This window comes from Galleria mellonella, unplaced genomic scaffold (genome assembly GCF_026898425.1).
Source record: "Galleria mellonella isolate WM207_F2 unplaced genomic scaffold, CSIRO_AGI_GalMel_v1 utg57, whole genome shotgun sequence".
Lineage (NCBI taxonomy): Eukaryota > Metazoa > Arthropoda > Insecta > Lepidoptera > Pyralidae > Galleria > Galleria mellonella.
Window position 1 is genome coordinate 10,055,203 of NW_026442119.1, and position 16,814 is coordinate 10,072,016.

General features: G+C 32.7%; 4 protein-coding genes across 4 annotated transcripts in view; 3 read left to right on the forward strand and 1 right to left on the reverse strand.

Annotated features, from left to right (window-relative positions):
- The window catches only part of LOC113509845 (uncharacterized), a 230,012-nt gene that overhangs the window by 146,023 nt on the left and 67,175 nt on the right, over nucleotides 1-16,814 (forward strand). The window lies entirely within an intron of this gene.
- Nucleotides 3,046-7,233, forward strand: LOC128201640 (uncharacterized). The gene is made up of 2 exons (XM_052899223.1): nucleotides 3,046-4,600; nucleotides 5,125-7,233. Exon 2 carries the CDS (start codon nucleotides 5,130-5,132, stop codon nucleotides 6,999-7,001), a length of 1,872 nt encoding a protein of 623 aa, XP_052755183.1. The 5' UTR covers nucleotides 3,046-4,600; nucleotides 5,125-5,129; the 3' UTR covers nucleotides 7,002-7,233.
- On the reverse strand, nucleotides 9,901-10,581 carry LOC128201641 (uncharacterized). The gene is made up of 2 exons (XM_052899226.1): nucleotides 10,462-10,581; nucleotides 9,901-10,352 (listed from the first exon to the last, which is right to left on the reverse strand). The coding sequence occupies exons 1-2, from the start codon at nucleotides 10,520-10,522 to the stop codon at nucleotides 10,006-10,008; spliced, it is 408 nt and encodes a 135-aa protein (XP_052755186.1). The 5' UTR covers nucleotides 10,523-10,581; the 3' UTR covers nucleotides 9,901-10,005.
- On the forward strand, nucleotides 9,907-13,920 carry LOC128201639 (uncharacterized). The gene is made up of 2 exons (XM_052899222.1): nucleotides 9,907-11,317; nucleotides 11,842-13,920. Exon 2 carries the CDS (start codon nucleotides 11,847-11,849, stop codon nucleotides 13,716-13,718), a length of 1,872 nt encoding a protein of 623 aa, XP_052755182.1. The 5' UTR covers nucleotides 9,907-11,317; nucleotides 11,842-11,846; the 3' UTR covers nucleotides 13,719-13,920.

Consider the following 16,814-nt stretch of genomic DNA (forward strand, 5'->3'; position numbering starts at 1 on the left):
AGAAACATCTTTATATTATATTTCGACGTTACGTGGGCGAACACGATTTATAAGCATATTGCATTTTATAGCATAGTGTTCTATTGCAATGGTGCTTGTTTTTTTTTATTACTCACTCTAATGCCTTTGGCCTCTACTGGTTCTTCAGCATCTATGAAGTTGTGTGAAGAGCGATTAAATGCCGATTAAGTGAATATAAATGTACATCCTCAATTCAAAGTTTTTTTTTTTTTTTTATAATTTAGAACTGGTGGCGAGGATAGGAAGTATCTATTGAATTGTAATATGATTTTCTTAATTGTAAAGACGAATCTGAACCAATTAACCGACTGTTTATCATCAAAGTTGATTATAGTTATTAAATCAAGAAAAACCAATACCGAATTCTGCATAATTCTTCTAAAAAAAGTAAATATTTTATAAAAAGCATTTGCAGGAAAAATAAAGAAACTCTCAAACAAAGCTTTTTATAGCTAGTTCTTCACGACTTATGTAAATGGAAGGAACTGTATTTGCCAATATGGCAAAAAGCTTAAAAAAATTCTACATTAATATTAAATCATCAAGCTGTTTTTATTATTTTTTTCTAAAACTATATGATTTAAAATGAAAATATTTGCTGACATCAATACAATGTCACAATTTATTTGCCAAAACAAGTGGTCTGTAAAGCAATCGATAGCAGTTAGGGAAGAATGTTGCACAAACAAAAAAGCACGTGGTGGGTGCGAATCGTTCCGCTCCGTTTATCGCTTTGCGCTGTTGCCAGCCGGACGAAACACATGGCCACGTTGCCGAATAGTCGTTCTAAGATGGCCGCGGCCTAACATTCGCTTTCCCACGTACATCTCGCTTCGCTTGCAATTGTTGCAACAAATTTGTTCCATACGAATTTTCTTTCCCCATTCTACAATGCAACGAGATGATTGGCAACAATTTTTAATGTAGTTTTCATTAAAGAATTTTGAATTGGTTTTGCAGGTTTATTTTGCCCTCTTTTTTGTAAGTGCGACAAGGATTGCTTGTTTGCGATGGAAAACGTTCCGTTATATATTTTTTACGTTGTTTTTATTATAATAGAATGTATGTAATAAACCCATTAGTCAATCATGGGTACTTTTATTGTTTGTGTTTATAATGCCCTACCAAGATGCATTTTATACTGTAGTATTTATATTACCTTTACATATAACGATCATCAGTATAGTAAGTTATTAATATCATAGGTATGTTTATCTGCATAGCTCAATTTGTTCATTCATCTTCTAATGGAATATTCTCAATTTTATTTTATTCACTATGTAATAAGTAGAGAACTAAATAACTTTATAGTGATGTTATGAATGCTAGGAATTATATTGTTGAAGAAATAATAATGGAGGTATTTTTCACTTGTTTTTTTTTTTAAGCAACTTCAGAAAGGATGAGGTCCTTAATTCCCTGTCTTTTTTGTGCGTATATATGTTTCGGTGTATCTTTGCTTTTTCTAATTTTAATAATTGTTTTTTCAATCTATAAAATGTAGTTTCTTTTGTTGTTTTTATATGTATTGTAATCATCTCACCTTTGAAGTTATTGTTTTTTTTTTTTCAAAAAAATAATTCTCTTTTCTTATTCTGCACAGTTTCATTTAGAGTTGTAATTGGGTATATTTAATGTTGCACCATGGATACACCTTTATATAAACCTTTAGAGGGCAATTACAATTATTTAATCATTAACATAAACGTTTCTTGCATAATGTTGGCAACATGCAACAATAAACTCACATTAAAGTTCTTTCACTAAAAGTTCATGTGGTTATTTTAGTGTGTCTGTAGCAGGCGTCAACATACGTAAGGCACGCTGAGTTGATCATTAGCTGACATGTGTTAACGCAGCACTGAACATGACAGATGCGACCACCACACTTTGAGCCAATCAATGTTCGTCCCACATATGTTTTCTACAACTAATAATGATTCATTAATGAATTCGTTTGTGCGTCATTTCGTATTACACTTAGGTCTATTGCTGTTAGTAATACTGATTAATTCAGTGTATTATATTCTTGTTTATTTGTACCGAATAACATTTTAATTTTTTCATTATCTAAGCATTGTTTGCGGCCCGTTAATACGGGGCTATTCGCATTGTACTCCATTCACACGCTATGATGTCATTCTTCTTGAAACATCGTATTAACTAATAATTCACTTTTTTTCACCGTCATTTACAAATGTTTTGTATTGTTTGGTATAGTCTAATGATGTATCGACAATTGTGAGCTGTGAAATGAGGCCATTGCCTCCTTCAGAGTAAATGCCATTGTTGAAGGACATCGTCGAGCGGAAATTATGAAAATGGTCCACCGCTATTGAGGTAATGATGCCTAATAATACAACAAGAATGCTTCTTGAGTTTGTCAAATTATTCGTTGTATCTAATCGATCCTAAATATTAAGAGGATGTAATAAAAACTCTATAACGAGGAAGAGCACTTGAACTATTGTATTCGTAGCATTAATAGTTATCGAGTGTAGGCACAATTGCGCATTCGGGTTTCACATTAATTAAGTCAATGATTTAAACATTAAATCATGACAGTGAGACTAATTGTGTTAAAATTTTAAATGCCGGTGTAACGATGGAGAATGGCGACAGCGACACACATGAAGAGCGCACAACTAGACGATTGTTGATTGGATGTGTGTCATGGACATGCTGCTAACACTGATGCGTGTGTTCGTGTTATCGCTTCATACATATTCAAAGAGTTAGAAGCGCGCTAGCCGCTCGCCGTCGGCCTGCAAAACTACCTGAATACTAAACCACTGCCTCTGCAATCAGCATAGAAATGATCCTCGAATTTGTTTTCCTGTATAGAATTGCAAGAGCGCGAACAGGAAATCATACTAGTGTAATGTCCCATTCAAATATTACCAGCTATTATTATTTATGACGTTATCAGTGATCCGTGACGGATTACTCTACGAAAACATTTTTATCACTGTCACCCACGTCGTTGAATAAATGTAGCACATGTATGTAGATACAGTGTTACATACATATACAGATGGGCAAAGCACCGGGTTTAAACCCGGTGCTTTGGTAAAAACCCAATAAACACCCATAAACTCCCATAATCACCCAAAAAAATAGGTTTTTACGTATTTTTTTGAAAATATGTAAGTAATACCAATAAATTATTTTTATAAATTGTATTGATCAATTCTACAATATTAAATAAAACGTTAACTAATAATATTTCAGGAAATTTTAAAAATCTATATATAATAAAATGAAAGTAATTAATTTTCAGTGTTTTCATGTTGCAGTTGATCAACATGTTGGCCTTTTGCTTCCCGTAGATACTTTAAAATTTCTTCATAACACCTCGTTCGCACACATGGCCGTATATATTTAAATTCTTGAGCCACTAACAGTCCGAAATACTCATTTCTTTTATCCTCTTCTCCATAAATTAAGCATTTAGAACAGTTTGTTTCTTCTTTCAGTAAATTTTCTTTTACTTTATCCTCGTTTTTTTCTTTGTTGCGACGACGCTGGGTAAATCATCTGGACACTGGGTCTCACTATCGCCAAATATATTTGGAGATCGGCTTCGGCTACGGCTTGGCAGACATTTTTTTCTTTCTACAATTTTAAATTAAATTTATTAGAATAAATGCTTCGAACACACGCGATCTAAGTACCTTTTGTGTTTATTATACCTTACCTACCTAGGTATAAAAAGAGTACTTACGTAGATTTTCTTTTATTAACTGTTTTATACGAAGATCTTGATCTCTCAAATTAGCATCCATTTTACTTCCAGTGATTATCAACTAAATTAATAATCCACAAAGTATTAAATAACGTTTTTATGAAATATTTAGCACAAAAACAATACCCTTTAAATATCGATCGTCAGTAACTGTGGCTGACTTACCTATATTCTAGCAAGCAGGACTGCCAGATGTGAAGGGGAAAACCCCAATAAATTGTTGCATGTGACTGATGATGTGAGCATGTTCGTTTCATAATAAAAATGTTGCCAGGTAACCAAAAAGTCGTATGTTTTTGTGCGAATTACGATCATAATCTTTACGATCGTACATTAAAAAATAGACAAATAATAGTATGAGTACGATTTAAATCGTATATCTGTCAACCCTGCTAGCAAGACAGCGACAAAATCACGTTGCATAACAATGTAGCCCAAGCTTATATCTTATGAAATATACGGAAGAGATACGGACTTAGAAAAAACAGAAATGTTGTTCTTTGTGGAAGTCATTGATGAAATTCTATGTATTTTAGCCCGCAAACTTTCTTCAAACAAAAACAGCGCCATCTAGTATCGAGTTCTGTAATTATCTCTTTGTTTATGGATTTGAAGTAAGACCGCCACGCATGCAATACATTATGACTGGGGATTCCCCTATTCGTCGACGCTGAATATGAGGCGACGACAATCACTGTCAAACGTGTTCACTATTACTCTGACTCTGGTAACGTGACTTCCTGGTAACGTGTTAGGTAGGAAAAGCAGTAAAAAAGTGCATATTAAGGGAGCAGATTTGAAATAATATTTATACTTAACAAGAAATAATTAAAGGTAAGTGGATTTTTGAATGATACAATTATATCATGATCACTTAACAATTTTAACTTAAAATTAGATGTATTATTACAAGCTTTTATTTAGCTTGCGTTATGTAAATAAAAGTATGTAGGTATGTTCGTATGTTGATGCAATTATCCTCAATCCTCAACCGACTGGGATAAAATTTTCCATACACGTTTATTTTGGATGATAGTGCATAGTTAGCTGAGAGTCGTCATTGGATAATAATGGTGGATAGCCTAAGATGTGTACTAGATATTTATTTTTAACATAATATGCGTAAGTACCTAATCGAATTAAAGAAGTTGCTGAGAAAAATACAGAACAATACGATAATAAACTAGCGTCTGCGTTTAATCCTCCGAGGAGATGTAATTTTACAAAGGTTTTTTGTATTTATTTTATTATTTTTTTAATAAATTTATTGTAAATAACAAGAAATAATCATTGTAAAAAAATAGGCACTCTATTGTTGAATTTTCGTCAGACCAACTAATCATCGTTCATTTTTTTAGGTTCAATGGGGAGACCTAAAGATTTACGCATATGGGAGCACTACCGTACTTTACCAAACAAGTCTGTTTCTTGCAAGCTTTGTAATAAGGTCTACAAATTCAGTAATGCTGCCAAAATGCTTCAACATCTTATCACTTGTCCAAAATCTCCAGAAACATTAAAAGACTCTATGAAACTTATAAAAGATAGCTCGTCCAAAACCAAAATGTCTGGACTGTCAGAGATAGAGACAAATGATTCTTTTATAAGCCCCTCGTCGTCTGCTAACACTACAATAAATGCTGAGTTTCAAGACACCGATGATCATATAAAAACAGAATTAGCGAGAGCTATATTTGTAACAGGGACGCCATTATCGATGGTGCAACATCCTTTATGGATACAATTTTTCGAAAAATTGCAACCAAAATTTAAAATACCTTCACGTAAAGCTTTAGCGACAAAATACTTAGATAAAATATATAGAGAAATGCGTTTTGAGTTAAATGAGGAACTAAATGCTTGTAGTTACTTACACCTTCAGTGCGATGGCTGGTCTAATTTAAGAAATGAAGGAATAATAAACTTTCTTATATCAAAACCTCAACCTGCATACGTTAAAAGTTTGAATACAGAAAGTAATCCTCACACTAGTGAATACCTTAGCCAAGAAGTTGAAAAAGTAATGAAAGTGTATGGAGCAAATAAGTTTCTTGTACTTATTGGCGATAACGCTAGAAATATACAAAAGGCATTCGAATTAACAAAACTCAAATATCCACATGTTGTTCCTCTCGGTTGCTGTGCACATATCCTTAACTTGTTGTGCCAAGATATTGTAAAGATACAAGAAGTAACAGTGTTTATTATGCAAGCCATAAATATAATAAAAACTGTTAAAAGGAGTCAACGATTAAGTTCCTTGTTGATAAAATCAAGGCAGGGTGAAGATTCTACACAAACACTAAAATTGCCTTGTGCTACAAGATGGGGAAGTCATGTTACTTCGTTAAAAAGTTTGAAAGCAAATAAGATAGCTTTGCAAATATTAACAGTTAGAGAAGATGTGGTAATTTCAAGAGATATTAAAGATTTAATTCTAAGTGATGATTTCTGGACGAAGACAGGGGAATGTATAAGTATTTTGGAACCAGTCACTGAAAGCATATTTTACTTAGAGAGCGACCAGAATCGTTTGCATCGCACATACATTACATTTAGAGATGTACAAGCTAAGATACGTTTTGCATTAAATGAGATTTCGACATTGAGCGAAGAAAGCAAACAGCAGATTCTAACATCAGTATCTTCAAGATGCAATATGGCAATGAGGCCAATACATTTTGCAGCATATATTCTAGACCCCAGGACTCTAGGAGTCGAACTTACTCAAGAGGAAGAACTTAAGGGTATGGAGTTTATCTACAATTTAAGCCAACACTTAAGTTTGTCAAATGTAATGGCAGATTTGGCGTGTTATAAAGCTAAAGAAAACTTTTGGGCCAGAGGATTTGTATGGAGCTCATTAGATAGCATTGAGCCCCTAATATGGTGGAAAGGTATTTGTGGTTCCACTGAGTTAAGCAAAGTAGCGATTCGTATTCTATCAGCTCCCTGTACTTCGGCAGCCACTGAGCGTTCCTTTAGTATCCAAGGCTACATACATAATAACAAAAGAAATCGACTTACAACTGAAAGAACTGAAAAAATTTCATTCATTTGTTATAACTGGAATCTTAAACATAAAGCTGAATGCGAGGACATTCAGTTTAATGAAGAAAATACCTTAGAAGCTTTCATTGAGCAAGTAAATGAACATAACAGTTTAGACGAAATAGAGCCTATCGAACCTATACAATTCATCGCTTGTAATAACTCTGAATCTGACAGTGATTGACTGTAGTTTTACATTTTACTTTCATCTCTTTCTTAATAAACTCAAAATCAAATTAAAAGTTTTTTATTCTGTAGGCTGCATAATAATATTGTCTATGTCCAGTATAGTGGACGTCTTGCGGCTGAGATGACGATGATGAAGTACAAAATCATAAACACCCAAAAATTTGGGTGTTTATGGAGTTTAAACCCAATAAACCCAAAACACCCGGTTTTTACCCACCAGACTTTAAACCCACCCAGGTGGATTGCCCATCTCTACATACATAGTGATTTATAGGTATTGTATGTATATCACAGCCGTTTTAGCTTGACCCACTTGCCGCTGATAAGTGTTATCAATCCGTTACTAGTATGATGTATAGTTGTGCAATTATGTTATCTTTTAGTAACAGTATTCCATATCTATATGTATTTGTTGATTTTTCAAGTTCAGTGAATAAAAGTTTGATCTTTCTTTTCAATAAAATATAATCTTAATAATAATTGTAGATGTGAATCATTAGTGAGCTTTTAAAAGACGTATAAATTTATTAGCTTTTATTAATTTTATTACATGTTAATATTTATAAGTAAGTTGTAGTTGGGATTATATAAACAAATTATTCTCATTATTATAATTATTATTCTCATTAGCAAAAATAATGTTTGTATCAATACTGTCAGATTTTTAAAATGAATGAGGAACTCGCCTTGTAAATTGTCAATTGTTAGACTCAGAGATCAATTAATAACAGAAATAACTTTTACAACTCATACCAAGGTCAGTGTATTAATTATCGTGTTTATAGCAGGTTTGTTCAAATTTTGATCGTTTATTCGTTTATTTTGTTATTTCATTTACTGAGATAAACGTAGCTGTTTGTTTTGTTGGTCAAGGTGACCTCCCTTTAAGCGCGCCGTCACGTCGTATCATATCTTAATGGCTGCCTCCATTCTATGTAAATTTAAGATCTTGAACGTAATACTCCTCATCTTATAACCAAACTTAAAAATAAATTATTATTTAAAGGTACGAAATAATAAACAAAATAAGTATCATGAATTAATACTAACAAAGTAGCTTCACAAATATCTTGAAACGCTGATGTTGTACCTCTACGGATTGCAATATCGAATATTAATATATTTTTTCTATACATTACAATAACAAATTAATGCAAATTCTAATATTAACGAACCATCATACAAATTTGTATTCTTATACACGTACAAAGACCTCTATAGTCTAGGTAATAAAAGAAAGAGGAACTAGCTCTCTGCGGCATCCGCCATTTTGTAATATAAATAGCAAGATGGCGTCGGGTTGGCGAAAGTACTCGGTAATTATAAAGCAGCGCGGGCAAGCGGGCAGAAATACGAGGATCTATAGCAAGCCGGTGCACGCAATGCTTAGCTTGATTTATATCGCTCTCTTGTTTCCATTCGGCCAATTGTTCTCGGTTTTATGCGCTCGACATTCGCGATTGGTATTGTTTTCGACGACTATGGGAACTGAGAACGCGCCTTTAACGACCTCCATTTTACCTCTAAACAGGCACAGAATAAAATTTTTGCTTCCAGTTCAAGTTCATGACATATTCGATTGTTCTAACATCGTGGGTTGCCATTATATGCAAATAGTCTTTATCAATCACATTTCTGTGAGAATTTTAACTAAAAAACAATGCAAAAACTATTCGTTTTCAATAAAAACTATCTTCAAACGGATTTTGTAATGTTCAATATGTTTATACAATGAAATTCTAATGCACAATGACGCAAATAGTCCATTATTCAGTCAACAACCGAGTACATAATAAATTCTAAAAAGATTCTCTCCACCTTGATCCGTTTACATTTCTTTCGTCATTTCTATTTACACCCGCTCTCGTTTATAATAAGATAAAAGTTTTTGTAACATTCGTCTTCCGTGAACCGAAAAGAATGTAAGTACACGATAAAAATAATCTCAACATGCACACGTATGCCGGCCCTCAAAGCTCATTTTGTATCCGGCAGTCGACACTTGCAAATTCGTATTCCAGAAATTGTAAACTATTTGTATTCAGTAAGATTAGTTTACAATAACCTTGTCTATTTAAAATCTAGTTATTGTTAAATATTGAATTTATGTTATCCACACAAAAACAATAATTTATACAAACTTAATCTATTTGCTAAAAATACTTCATACATATGAAATAGGTATTAACAAGTTTCGTTTTTGTATTAACTATATGTATTTATGATAATTATTAACATTATGTTACAAACCTTGAGCTTGGACTTTGAAATATTTCATAGCAATAATTCGGTATATTTTGACGTTGTCAATTAGGTTATTAATATTATTAAAATTGCATATTTCCTAGCGCAGAATTCTTATACTAAATATTTACATAATCTGATGATGATAAGAATCTTCATCTTCAACTTCCAGGAAGGAATTCTGATGGTTGTCTATTAATCAATAATTTATTGTCCCAAAATGCTTTTAAATTATAAAAGAACTGTTAGTTTTGAATATCTAATACGTATTTTTAACAGTTAATTATTTATCTATTTACAGACGACCGAGGTTATAAATATTTATCCCACGTTTATAAATAAGAAAAAATAATCTACATTTTTATCATTTTCTTTACAGACTGCTGTTCACTTATATTAGTTTTCAAACATATTTCTTAAATATTTGTTTATATTAACAGGTGTTAATACGTATCAAATGTGTACAAAACTTTGCTTAAGTCACAGTGACTTTAAATTTATATATCAATAACAATTACAGATGGGCAAAGCACCGGGTTTAAACCCGGTGCTTTGGTAAAAACCCAATAAACACCCATAAACTCCCATAATCACCCAAAAAAATAGGTTTTTACGTATTTTTTTGAAAATATGTAAGTAATACCAATAAATTATTTTTATAAATTGTATTGATCAATTCTACAATATTAAATAAAACGTTAACTAATAATATTTCAGGAAATTTTAAAAATCTATATATAATAAAATGAAAGTAATTAATTTTCAGTGTTTTCATGTTGCAGTTGATCAACATGTTGGCCTTTTGCTTCCCGTAGATACTTTAAAATTTCTTCATAACACCTCGTTCGCACACATGGCCGTATATATTTAAATTCTTGAGCCACTAACAGTCCGAAATACTCATTTCTTTTATCCTCTTCTCCATAAATTAAGCATTTAGAACAGTTTGTTTCTTCTTTCAGTAAATTTTCTTTTACTTTCTCCTCGTTTTTTTTCTTTGTTGCGACGACGCTGGGTAAATCATCTGGACACTGGGTCTCACTATCGCCAAATATATTTGGAGATCGGCTTCGGCTACGGCTTGGCAGACATTTTTTTCTTTCTACAATTTTAAATTAAATTTATTAGAATAAATGCTTCGAACACACGCGATCTAAGTACCTTTTGTGTTTATTATACCTTACCTACCTAGGTATAAAAAGAGTACTTACGTAGATTTTCTTTTATTAACTGTTTTATACGAAGATCTTGATCTCTCAAATTAGCATCCATTTTACTTCCAGTGATTATCAACTAAATTAATAATCCACAAAGTATTAAATAACGTTTTTATGAAATATTTAGCACAAAAACAATACCCTTTAAATATCGATCGTCAGTAACTGTGGCTGACTTACCTATATTCTAGCAAGCAGGACTGCCAGATGTGAAGGGGAAAACCCCAATAAATTGTTGCATGTGACTGATGATGTGAGCATGTTCGTTTCATAATAAAAATGTTGCCAGGTAACCAAAAAGTCGTATGTTTTTGTGCGAATTACGATCATAATCTTTACGATCGTACATTAAAAAAATAGACAAATAATAGTATGAGTACGATTTAAATCGTATATCTGTCAACCCTGCTAGCAAGACAGCGACAAAATCACGTTGCATAACAATGTAGCCCAAGCTTATATCTTATGAAATATACGGAAGAGATACGGACTTAGAAAAAACAGAAATGTTGTTCTTTGTGGAAGTCATTGATGAAATTCTATGTATTTTAGCCCGCAAACTTTCTTCAAACAAAAACAGCGCCATCTAGTATCGAGTTCTGTAATTATCTCTTTGTTTATGGATTTGAAGTAAGACCGCCACGCATGCAATACATTATGACTGGGGATTCCCCTATTCGTCGACGCTGAATATGAGGCGACGACAATCACTGTCAAACGTGTTCACTATTACTCTGACTCTGGTAACGTGACTTCCTGGTAACGTGTTAGGTAGGAAAAGCAGTAAAAAAGTGCATATTAAGGGAGCAGATTTGAAATAATATTTATACTTAACAAGAAATAATTAAAGGTAAGTGGATTTTTGAATGATACAATTATATCATGATCACTTAACAATTTTAACTTAAAATTAGATGTATTATTACAAGCTTTTATTTAGCTTGCGTTATGTAAATAAAAGTATGTAGGTATGTTCGTATGTTGATGCAATTATCCTCAATCCTCAACCGACTGGGATAAAATTTTCCATACACGTTTATTTTGGATGATAGTGCATAGTTAGCTGAGAGTCGTCATTGGATAATAATGGTGGATAGCCTAAGATGTGTACTAGATATTTATTTTTAACATAATATGCGTAAGTACCTAATCGAATTAAAGAAGTTGCTGAGAAAAATACAGAACAATACGATAATAAACTAGCGTCTGCGTTTAATCCTCCGAGGAGATGTAATTTTACAAAGGTTTTTTGTATTTATTTTATTATTTTTTTAATAAATTTATTGTAAATAACAAGAAATAATCATTGTAAAAAAATAGGCACTCTATTGTTGAATTTTCGTCAGACCAACTAATCATCGTTCATTTTTTTAGGTTCAATGGGGAGACCTAAAGATTTACGCATATGGGAGCACTACCGTACTTTACCAAACAAGTCTGTTTCTTGCAAGCTTTGTAATAAGGTCTACAAATTCAGTAATGCTGCCAAAATGCTTCAACATCTTATCACTTGTCCAAAATCTCCAGAAACATTAAAAGACTCTATGAAACTTATAAAAGATAGCTCGTCCAAAACCAAAATGTCTGGACTGTCAGAGATAGAGACAAATGATTCTTTTATAAGCCCCTCGTCGTCTGCTAACACTACAATAAATGCTGAGTTTCAAGACACCGATGATCATATAAAAACAGAATTAGCGAGAGCTATATTTGTAACAGGGACGCCATTATCGATGGTGCAACATCCTTTATGGATACAATTTTTCGAAAAATTGCAACCAAAATTTAAAATACCTTCACGTAAAGCTTTAGCGACAAAATACTTAGATAAAATATATAGAGAAATGCGTTTTGAGTTAAATGAGGAACTAAATGCTTGTAGTTACTTACACCTTCAGTGCGATGGCTGGTCTAATTTAAGAAATGAAGGAATAATAAACTTTCTTATATCAAAACCTCAACCTGCATACGTTAAAAGTTTGAATACAGAAAGTAATCCTCACACTAGTGAATACCTTAGCCAAGAAGTTGAAAAAGTAATGAAAGTGTATGGAGCAAATAAGTTTCTTGTACTTATTGGCGATAACGCTAGAAATATACAAAAGGCATTCGAATTAACAAAACTCAAATATCCACATGTTGTTCCTCTCGGTTGCTGTGCACATATCCTTAACTTGTTGTGCCAAGATATTGTAAAGATACAAGAAGTAACAGTGTTTATTATGCAAGCCATAAATATAATAAAAACTGTTAAAAGGAGTCAACGATTAAGTTCCTTGTTGATAAAATCAAGGCAGGGTGAAGATTCTACACAAACACTAAAATTGCCTTGTGCTACAAGATGGGGAAGTCATGTTACTTCGTTAAAAAGTTTGAAAGCAAATAAGATAGCTTTGCAAATATTAACAGTTAGAGAAGATGTGGTAATTTCAAGAGATATTAAAGATTTAATTCTAAGTGATGATTTCTGGACGAAGACAGGGGAATGTATAAGTATTTTGGAACCAGTCACTGAAAGCATATTTTACTTAGAGAGCGACCAGAATCGTTTGCATCGCACATACATTACATTTAGAGATGTACAAGCTAAGATACGTTTTGCATTAAATGAGATTTCGACATTGAGCGAAGAAAGCAAACAGCAGATTCTAACATCAGTATCTTCAAGATGCAATATGGCAATGAGGCCAATACATTTTGCAGCATATATTCTAGACCCCAGGACTCTAGGAGTCGAACTTACTCAAGAGGAAGAACTTAAGGGTATGGAGTTTATCTACAATTTAAGCCAACACTTAAGTTTGTCAAATGTAATGGCAGATTTGGCGTGTTATAAAGCTAAAGAAAACTTTTGGGCCAGAGGATTTGTATGGAGCTCATTAGATAGCATTGAGCCCCTAATATGGTGGAAAGGTATTTGTGGTTCCACTGAGTTAAGCAAAGTAGCGATTCGTATTCTATCAGCTCCCTGTACTTCGGCAGCCACTGAGCGTTCCTTTAGTATCCAAGGCTACATACATAATAACAAAAGAAATCGACTTACAACTGAAAGAACTGAAAAAATTTCATTCATTTGTTATAACTGGAATCTTAAACATAAAGCTGAATGCGAGGACATTCAGTTTAATGAAGAAAATACCTTAGAAGCTTTCATTGAGCAAGTAAATGAACATAACAGTTTAGACGAAATAGAGCCTATCGAACCTATACAATTCATCGCTTGTAATAACTCTGAATCTGACAGTGATTGACTGTAGTTTTACATTTTACTTTCATCTCTTTCTTAATAAACTCAAAATCAAATTAAAAGTTTTTTATTCTGTAGGCTGCATAATAATATTGTCTATGTCCAGTATAGTGGACGTCTTGCGGCTGAGATGACGATGATGAAGTACAAAATCATAAACACCCAAAAATTTGGGTGTTTATGGAGTTTAAACCCAATAAACCCAAAACACCCGGTTTTTACCCACCAGACTTTAAACCCACCCAGGTGGATTGCCCATCTCTAATAACAATAGATTTAATTCAAAATATAATTTGTGTACATTATTAATTTGACTGATAATACATTTTAATAAAATATAGCTATTTTAGTAAAATATCTAAGAGCAAGAAAAGTTACATCGTATTTTATGATGCCAGATATGATATAAACGTTAATCCATTATCGAAGATTCTTATCATTTCTACCCGTAGTCTTGCAGATGTAGTTTTCGTGTGATTATCTAGACGCGGTTGCTATACAATCGATTGATGTTTTGCTCTATTTTTTATTACTATTAAAAAGTTTAATTCGTTATGGTTTCGAACCGCTTCCTCCTTTGCCATATCGTCTGTGAAGGTTTCTGTTTTGTTATCTCATATATATTTAATGAGTACAAAATGTCTTTCGCATTGTAACACTAAGATAATAGATTAGATTTTGTTTCTTATAAACTTTTATTTCACATGTTATAAATAAACAGCCATGAAATTAGCATACACATCATACACTTCCCCATACGTATGAATTACCTGACCTTGAACGAGGTCGTACCGGAAAGAAAATGTAAGTACTAAATTCCATGGAGATAAGACGTGTATCAAAGTGTTTGCATTGATGGCACAAATAAGGCATCACCATATTTGTAGGCAGGTACGATTATAAACTCCCACGTTAATAACATTTTCCTTGAAACATAATGTTGTTGTTTTCGCTTGTATTTGGTGTTCGCGTGATTTATAAAGCGAGAGCTGCAAGTCTGCAACACGGCCTGAATGATTTATAAACAGTTTTATTCAATGTAGTTACGGATGTAATAAAGCTGTGCGTTGAACAGATACTATAGGTACTGATGTTACTATAAAACTGTACACGTAAAACTTCAATGAGCTGTTAGTGAAATCTTATTTGTTTACCACAGAGAATTTTTGGTGTTGACAGACAATCATCAATCAGTCTCACAATTTGGAAGATTGATGAAAAGCATTCAGTTTTTTTTTAATAATAATGATTAAAAGTTTTAAAAATATTTAAATTAGATAAGGATAATTAAACATTTCTAAATACAAACGCCTTTTTATTAAATATATCATTAAATATAAGAGTATTTTGAGCTGCGAATAAATCGTCAAGAATCTCCTCTTTTTAAAACTTCTTAACAATATCAGTCAAATTATCATTCTGTGTTTGGTTAACATGCCAACGTATTTTTTATTGCCCGTTTTTATATTCGACTAGACCGACAGAGCTTTGCATGCCAACTCGTTCGACCTCATTCTCGGGACTAGCTCTGCGTAAACTCTCATATTGGGTTTATGAAAACACATCTATTTTTAAACAACATACTCGTATCAAGCCGCGTACCGTTCTTACTTATTATTTGTTTGTTTTAAAACAAGGAACGTTTGCCAAGTGCGGGCTTATTCTAATTTACGGTAAACACGACGGGAGAGATGACGATGAAATACAGACGCCATATTTTTATATTCCCCGGTAAATAAGCTACTTGGCTTAAAATTGTTCCGGTTTTATACGATGCAGTATTGGTTTGGTATCTCGAGAATGTATTCCGGTTACATACACTCTAGTAACACGAGATTTTCAACATGTTAGTGTATCTCGTTTAGTTCTACACATAAATTCAATAGGCTTCGGAGGACCGGTTGGCCCGGCCGATATCCTGCCTGTTAACGAGCAATAGTTATACATGAGACTGGTTCTTGTTTATCTCTATTAGAAAGCTGACGAGAACAAGATACTACAATTGTACGACTGATGGTACATTAAATTATTGTATTCACTATAATGGCATGTGATATTGTAAATAATTGTTTCTTTTTCTTAATTTCAGTATTTTTATTTTATTAATTCAACTATTCTCTAATTCATTCTGTAGTGTCCAAATATCATTTTGCTATCTAATATTGAAGCTTGAGTCACAGATAAGAAGATTATCATGTGATAATAATCGTTTTAGTATGTTATAAAAAGAATTTTAGTGATTATTTATAATATTTTTATTGTATTGGAATTAGAACAGAAAATTGATATAGAGTATACTAATTTTACATGTACTTGTTGTATTTGATAATAGAATTTTATAACTGTAGATGTATCATGATTAATTTTCTACATTTAACACCAATATGGATATAACAGGCAATCGAAATAAGCCGATCAGGAAGAATGTCCTTCATTCGTTCATTCGGACATGTAATTGGACATCGACACATGGTGCCAGCCAGTCCAAGTCCTCATTTCTCACGTTGAGTTGAGACTGGTCGGCGAACTGGTCGGTCGACATATTTCGCTTGCTAAGAAAGGAACTGGCTTAAAGCCATTAAGGGAGAATGGCATGTGTTTTTTGTAGCTTTAGCCATTCTGTTTGCTAGTATGGCCACATTCGTGCGTAATAGTGCAATGAACGCAGTAGATATAATTTATGTTTTCCCTAGATTCTGACAATTTCTTATTAAAAAGTTTTGAATACGGTTTAATCTAGTGGTTTACTACCCTGACTTATAAGACCCACAAAGTAAAGGCCAAGAAACCGGATGACATCAAAAACCTTATGAATTTTAAAACTCCAGTATCGAAAAGTACCGTAAGCTCATTAAAGTATAATGTCTGCTTTGTATTAGTACATAAATACGTAATCTTTTTGTCCCTCGCCACGTTGAATTTGAACTGAATAGATACGTTCGAATAATGTATTTGATTATTTTAATAATTTACTTTCAGATACAAAAAACTGATTTTTAATATGTTTGTCTCGATTATACTGAATTGATTTAAATAACATTTAGAGCACATAAACCGTAATATCCTTATTTTTAATAATGGAATAGTTTACAGTGAATCG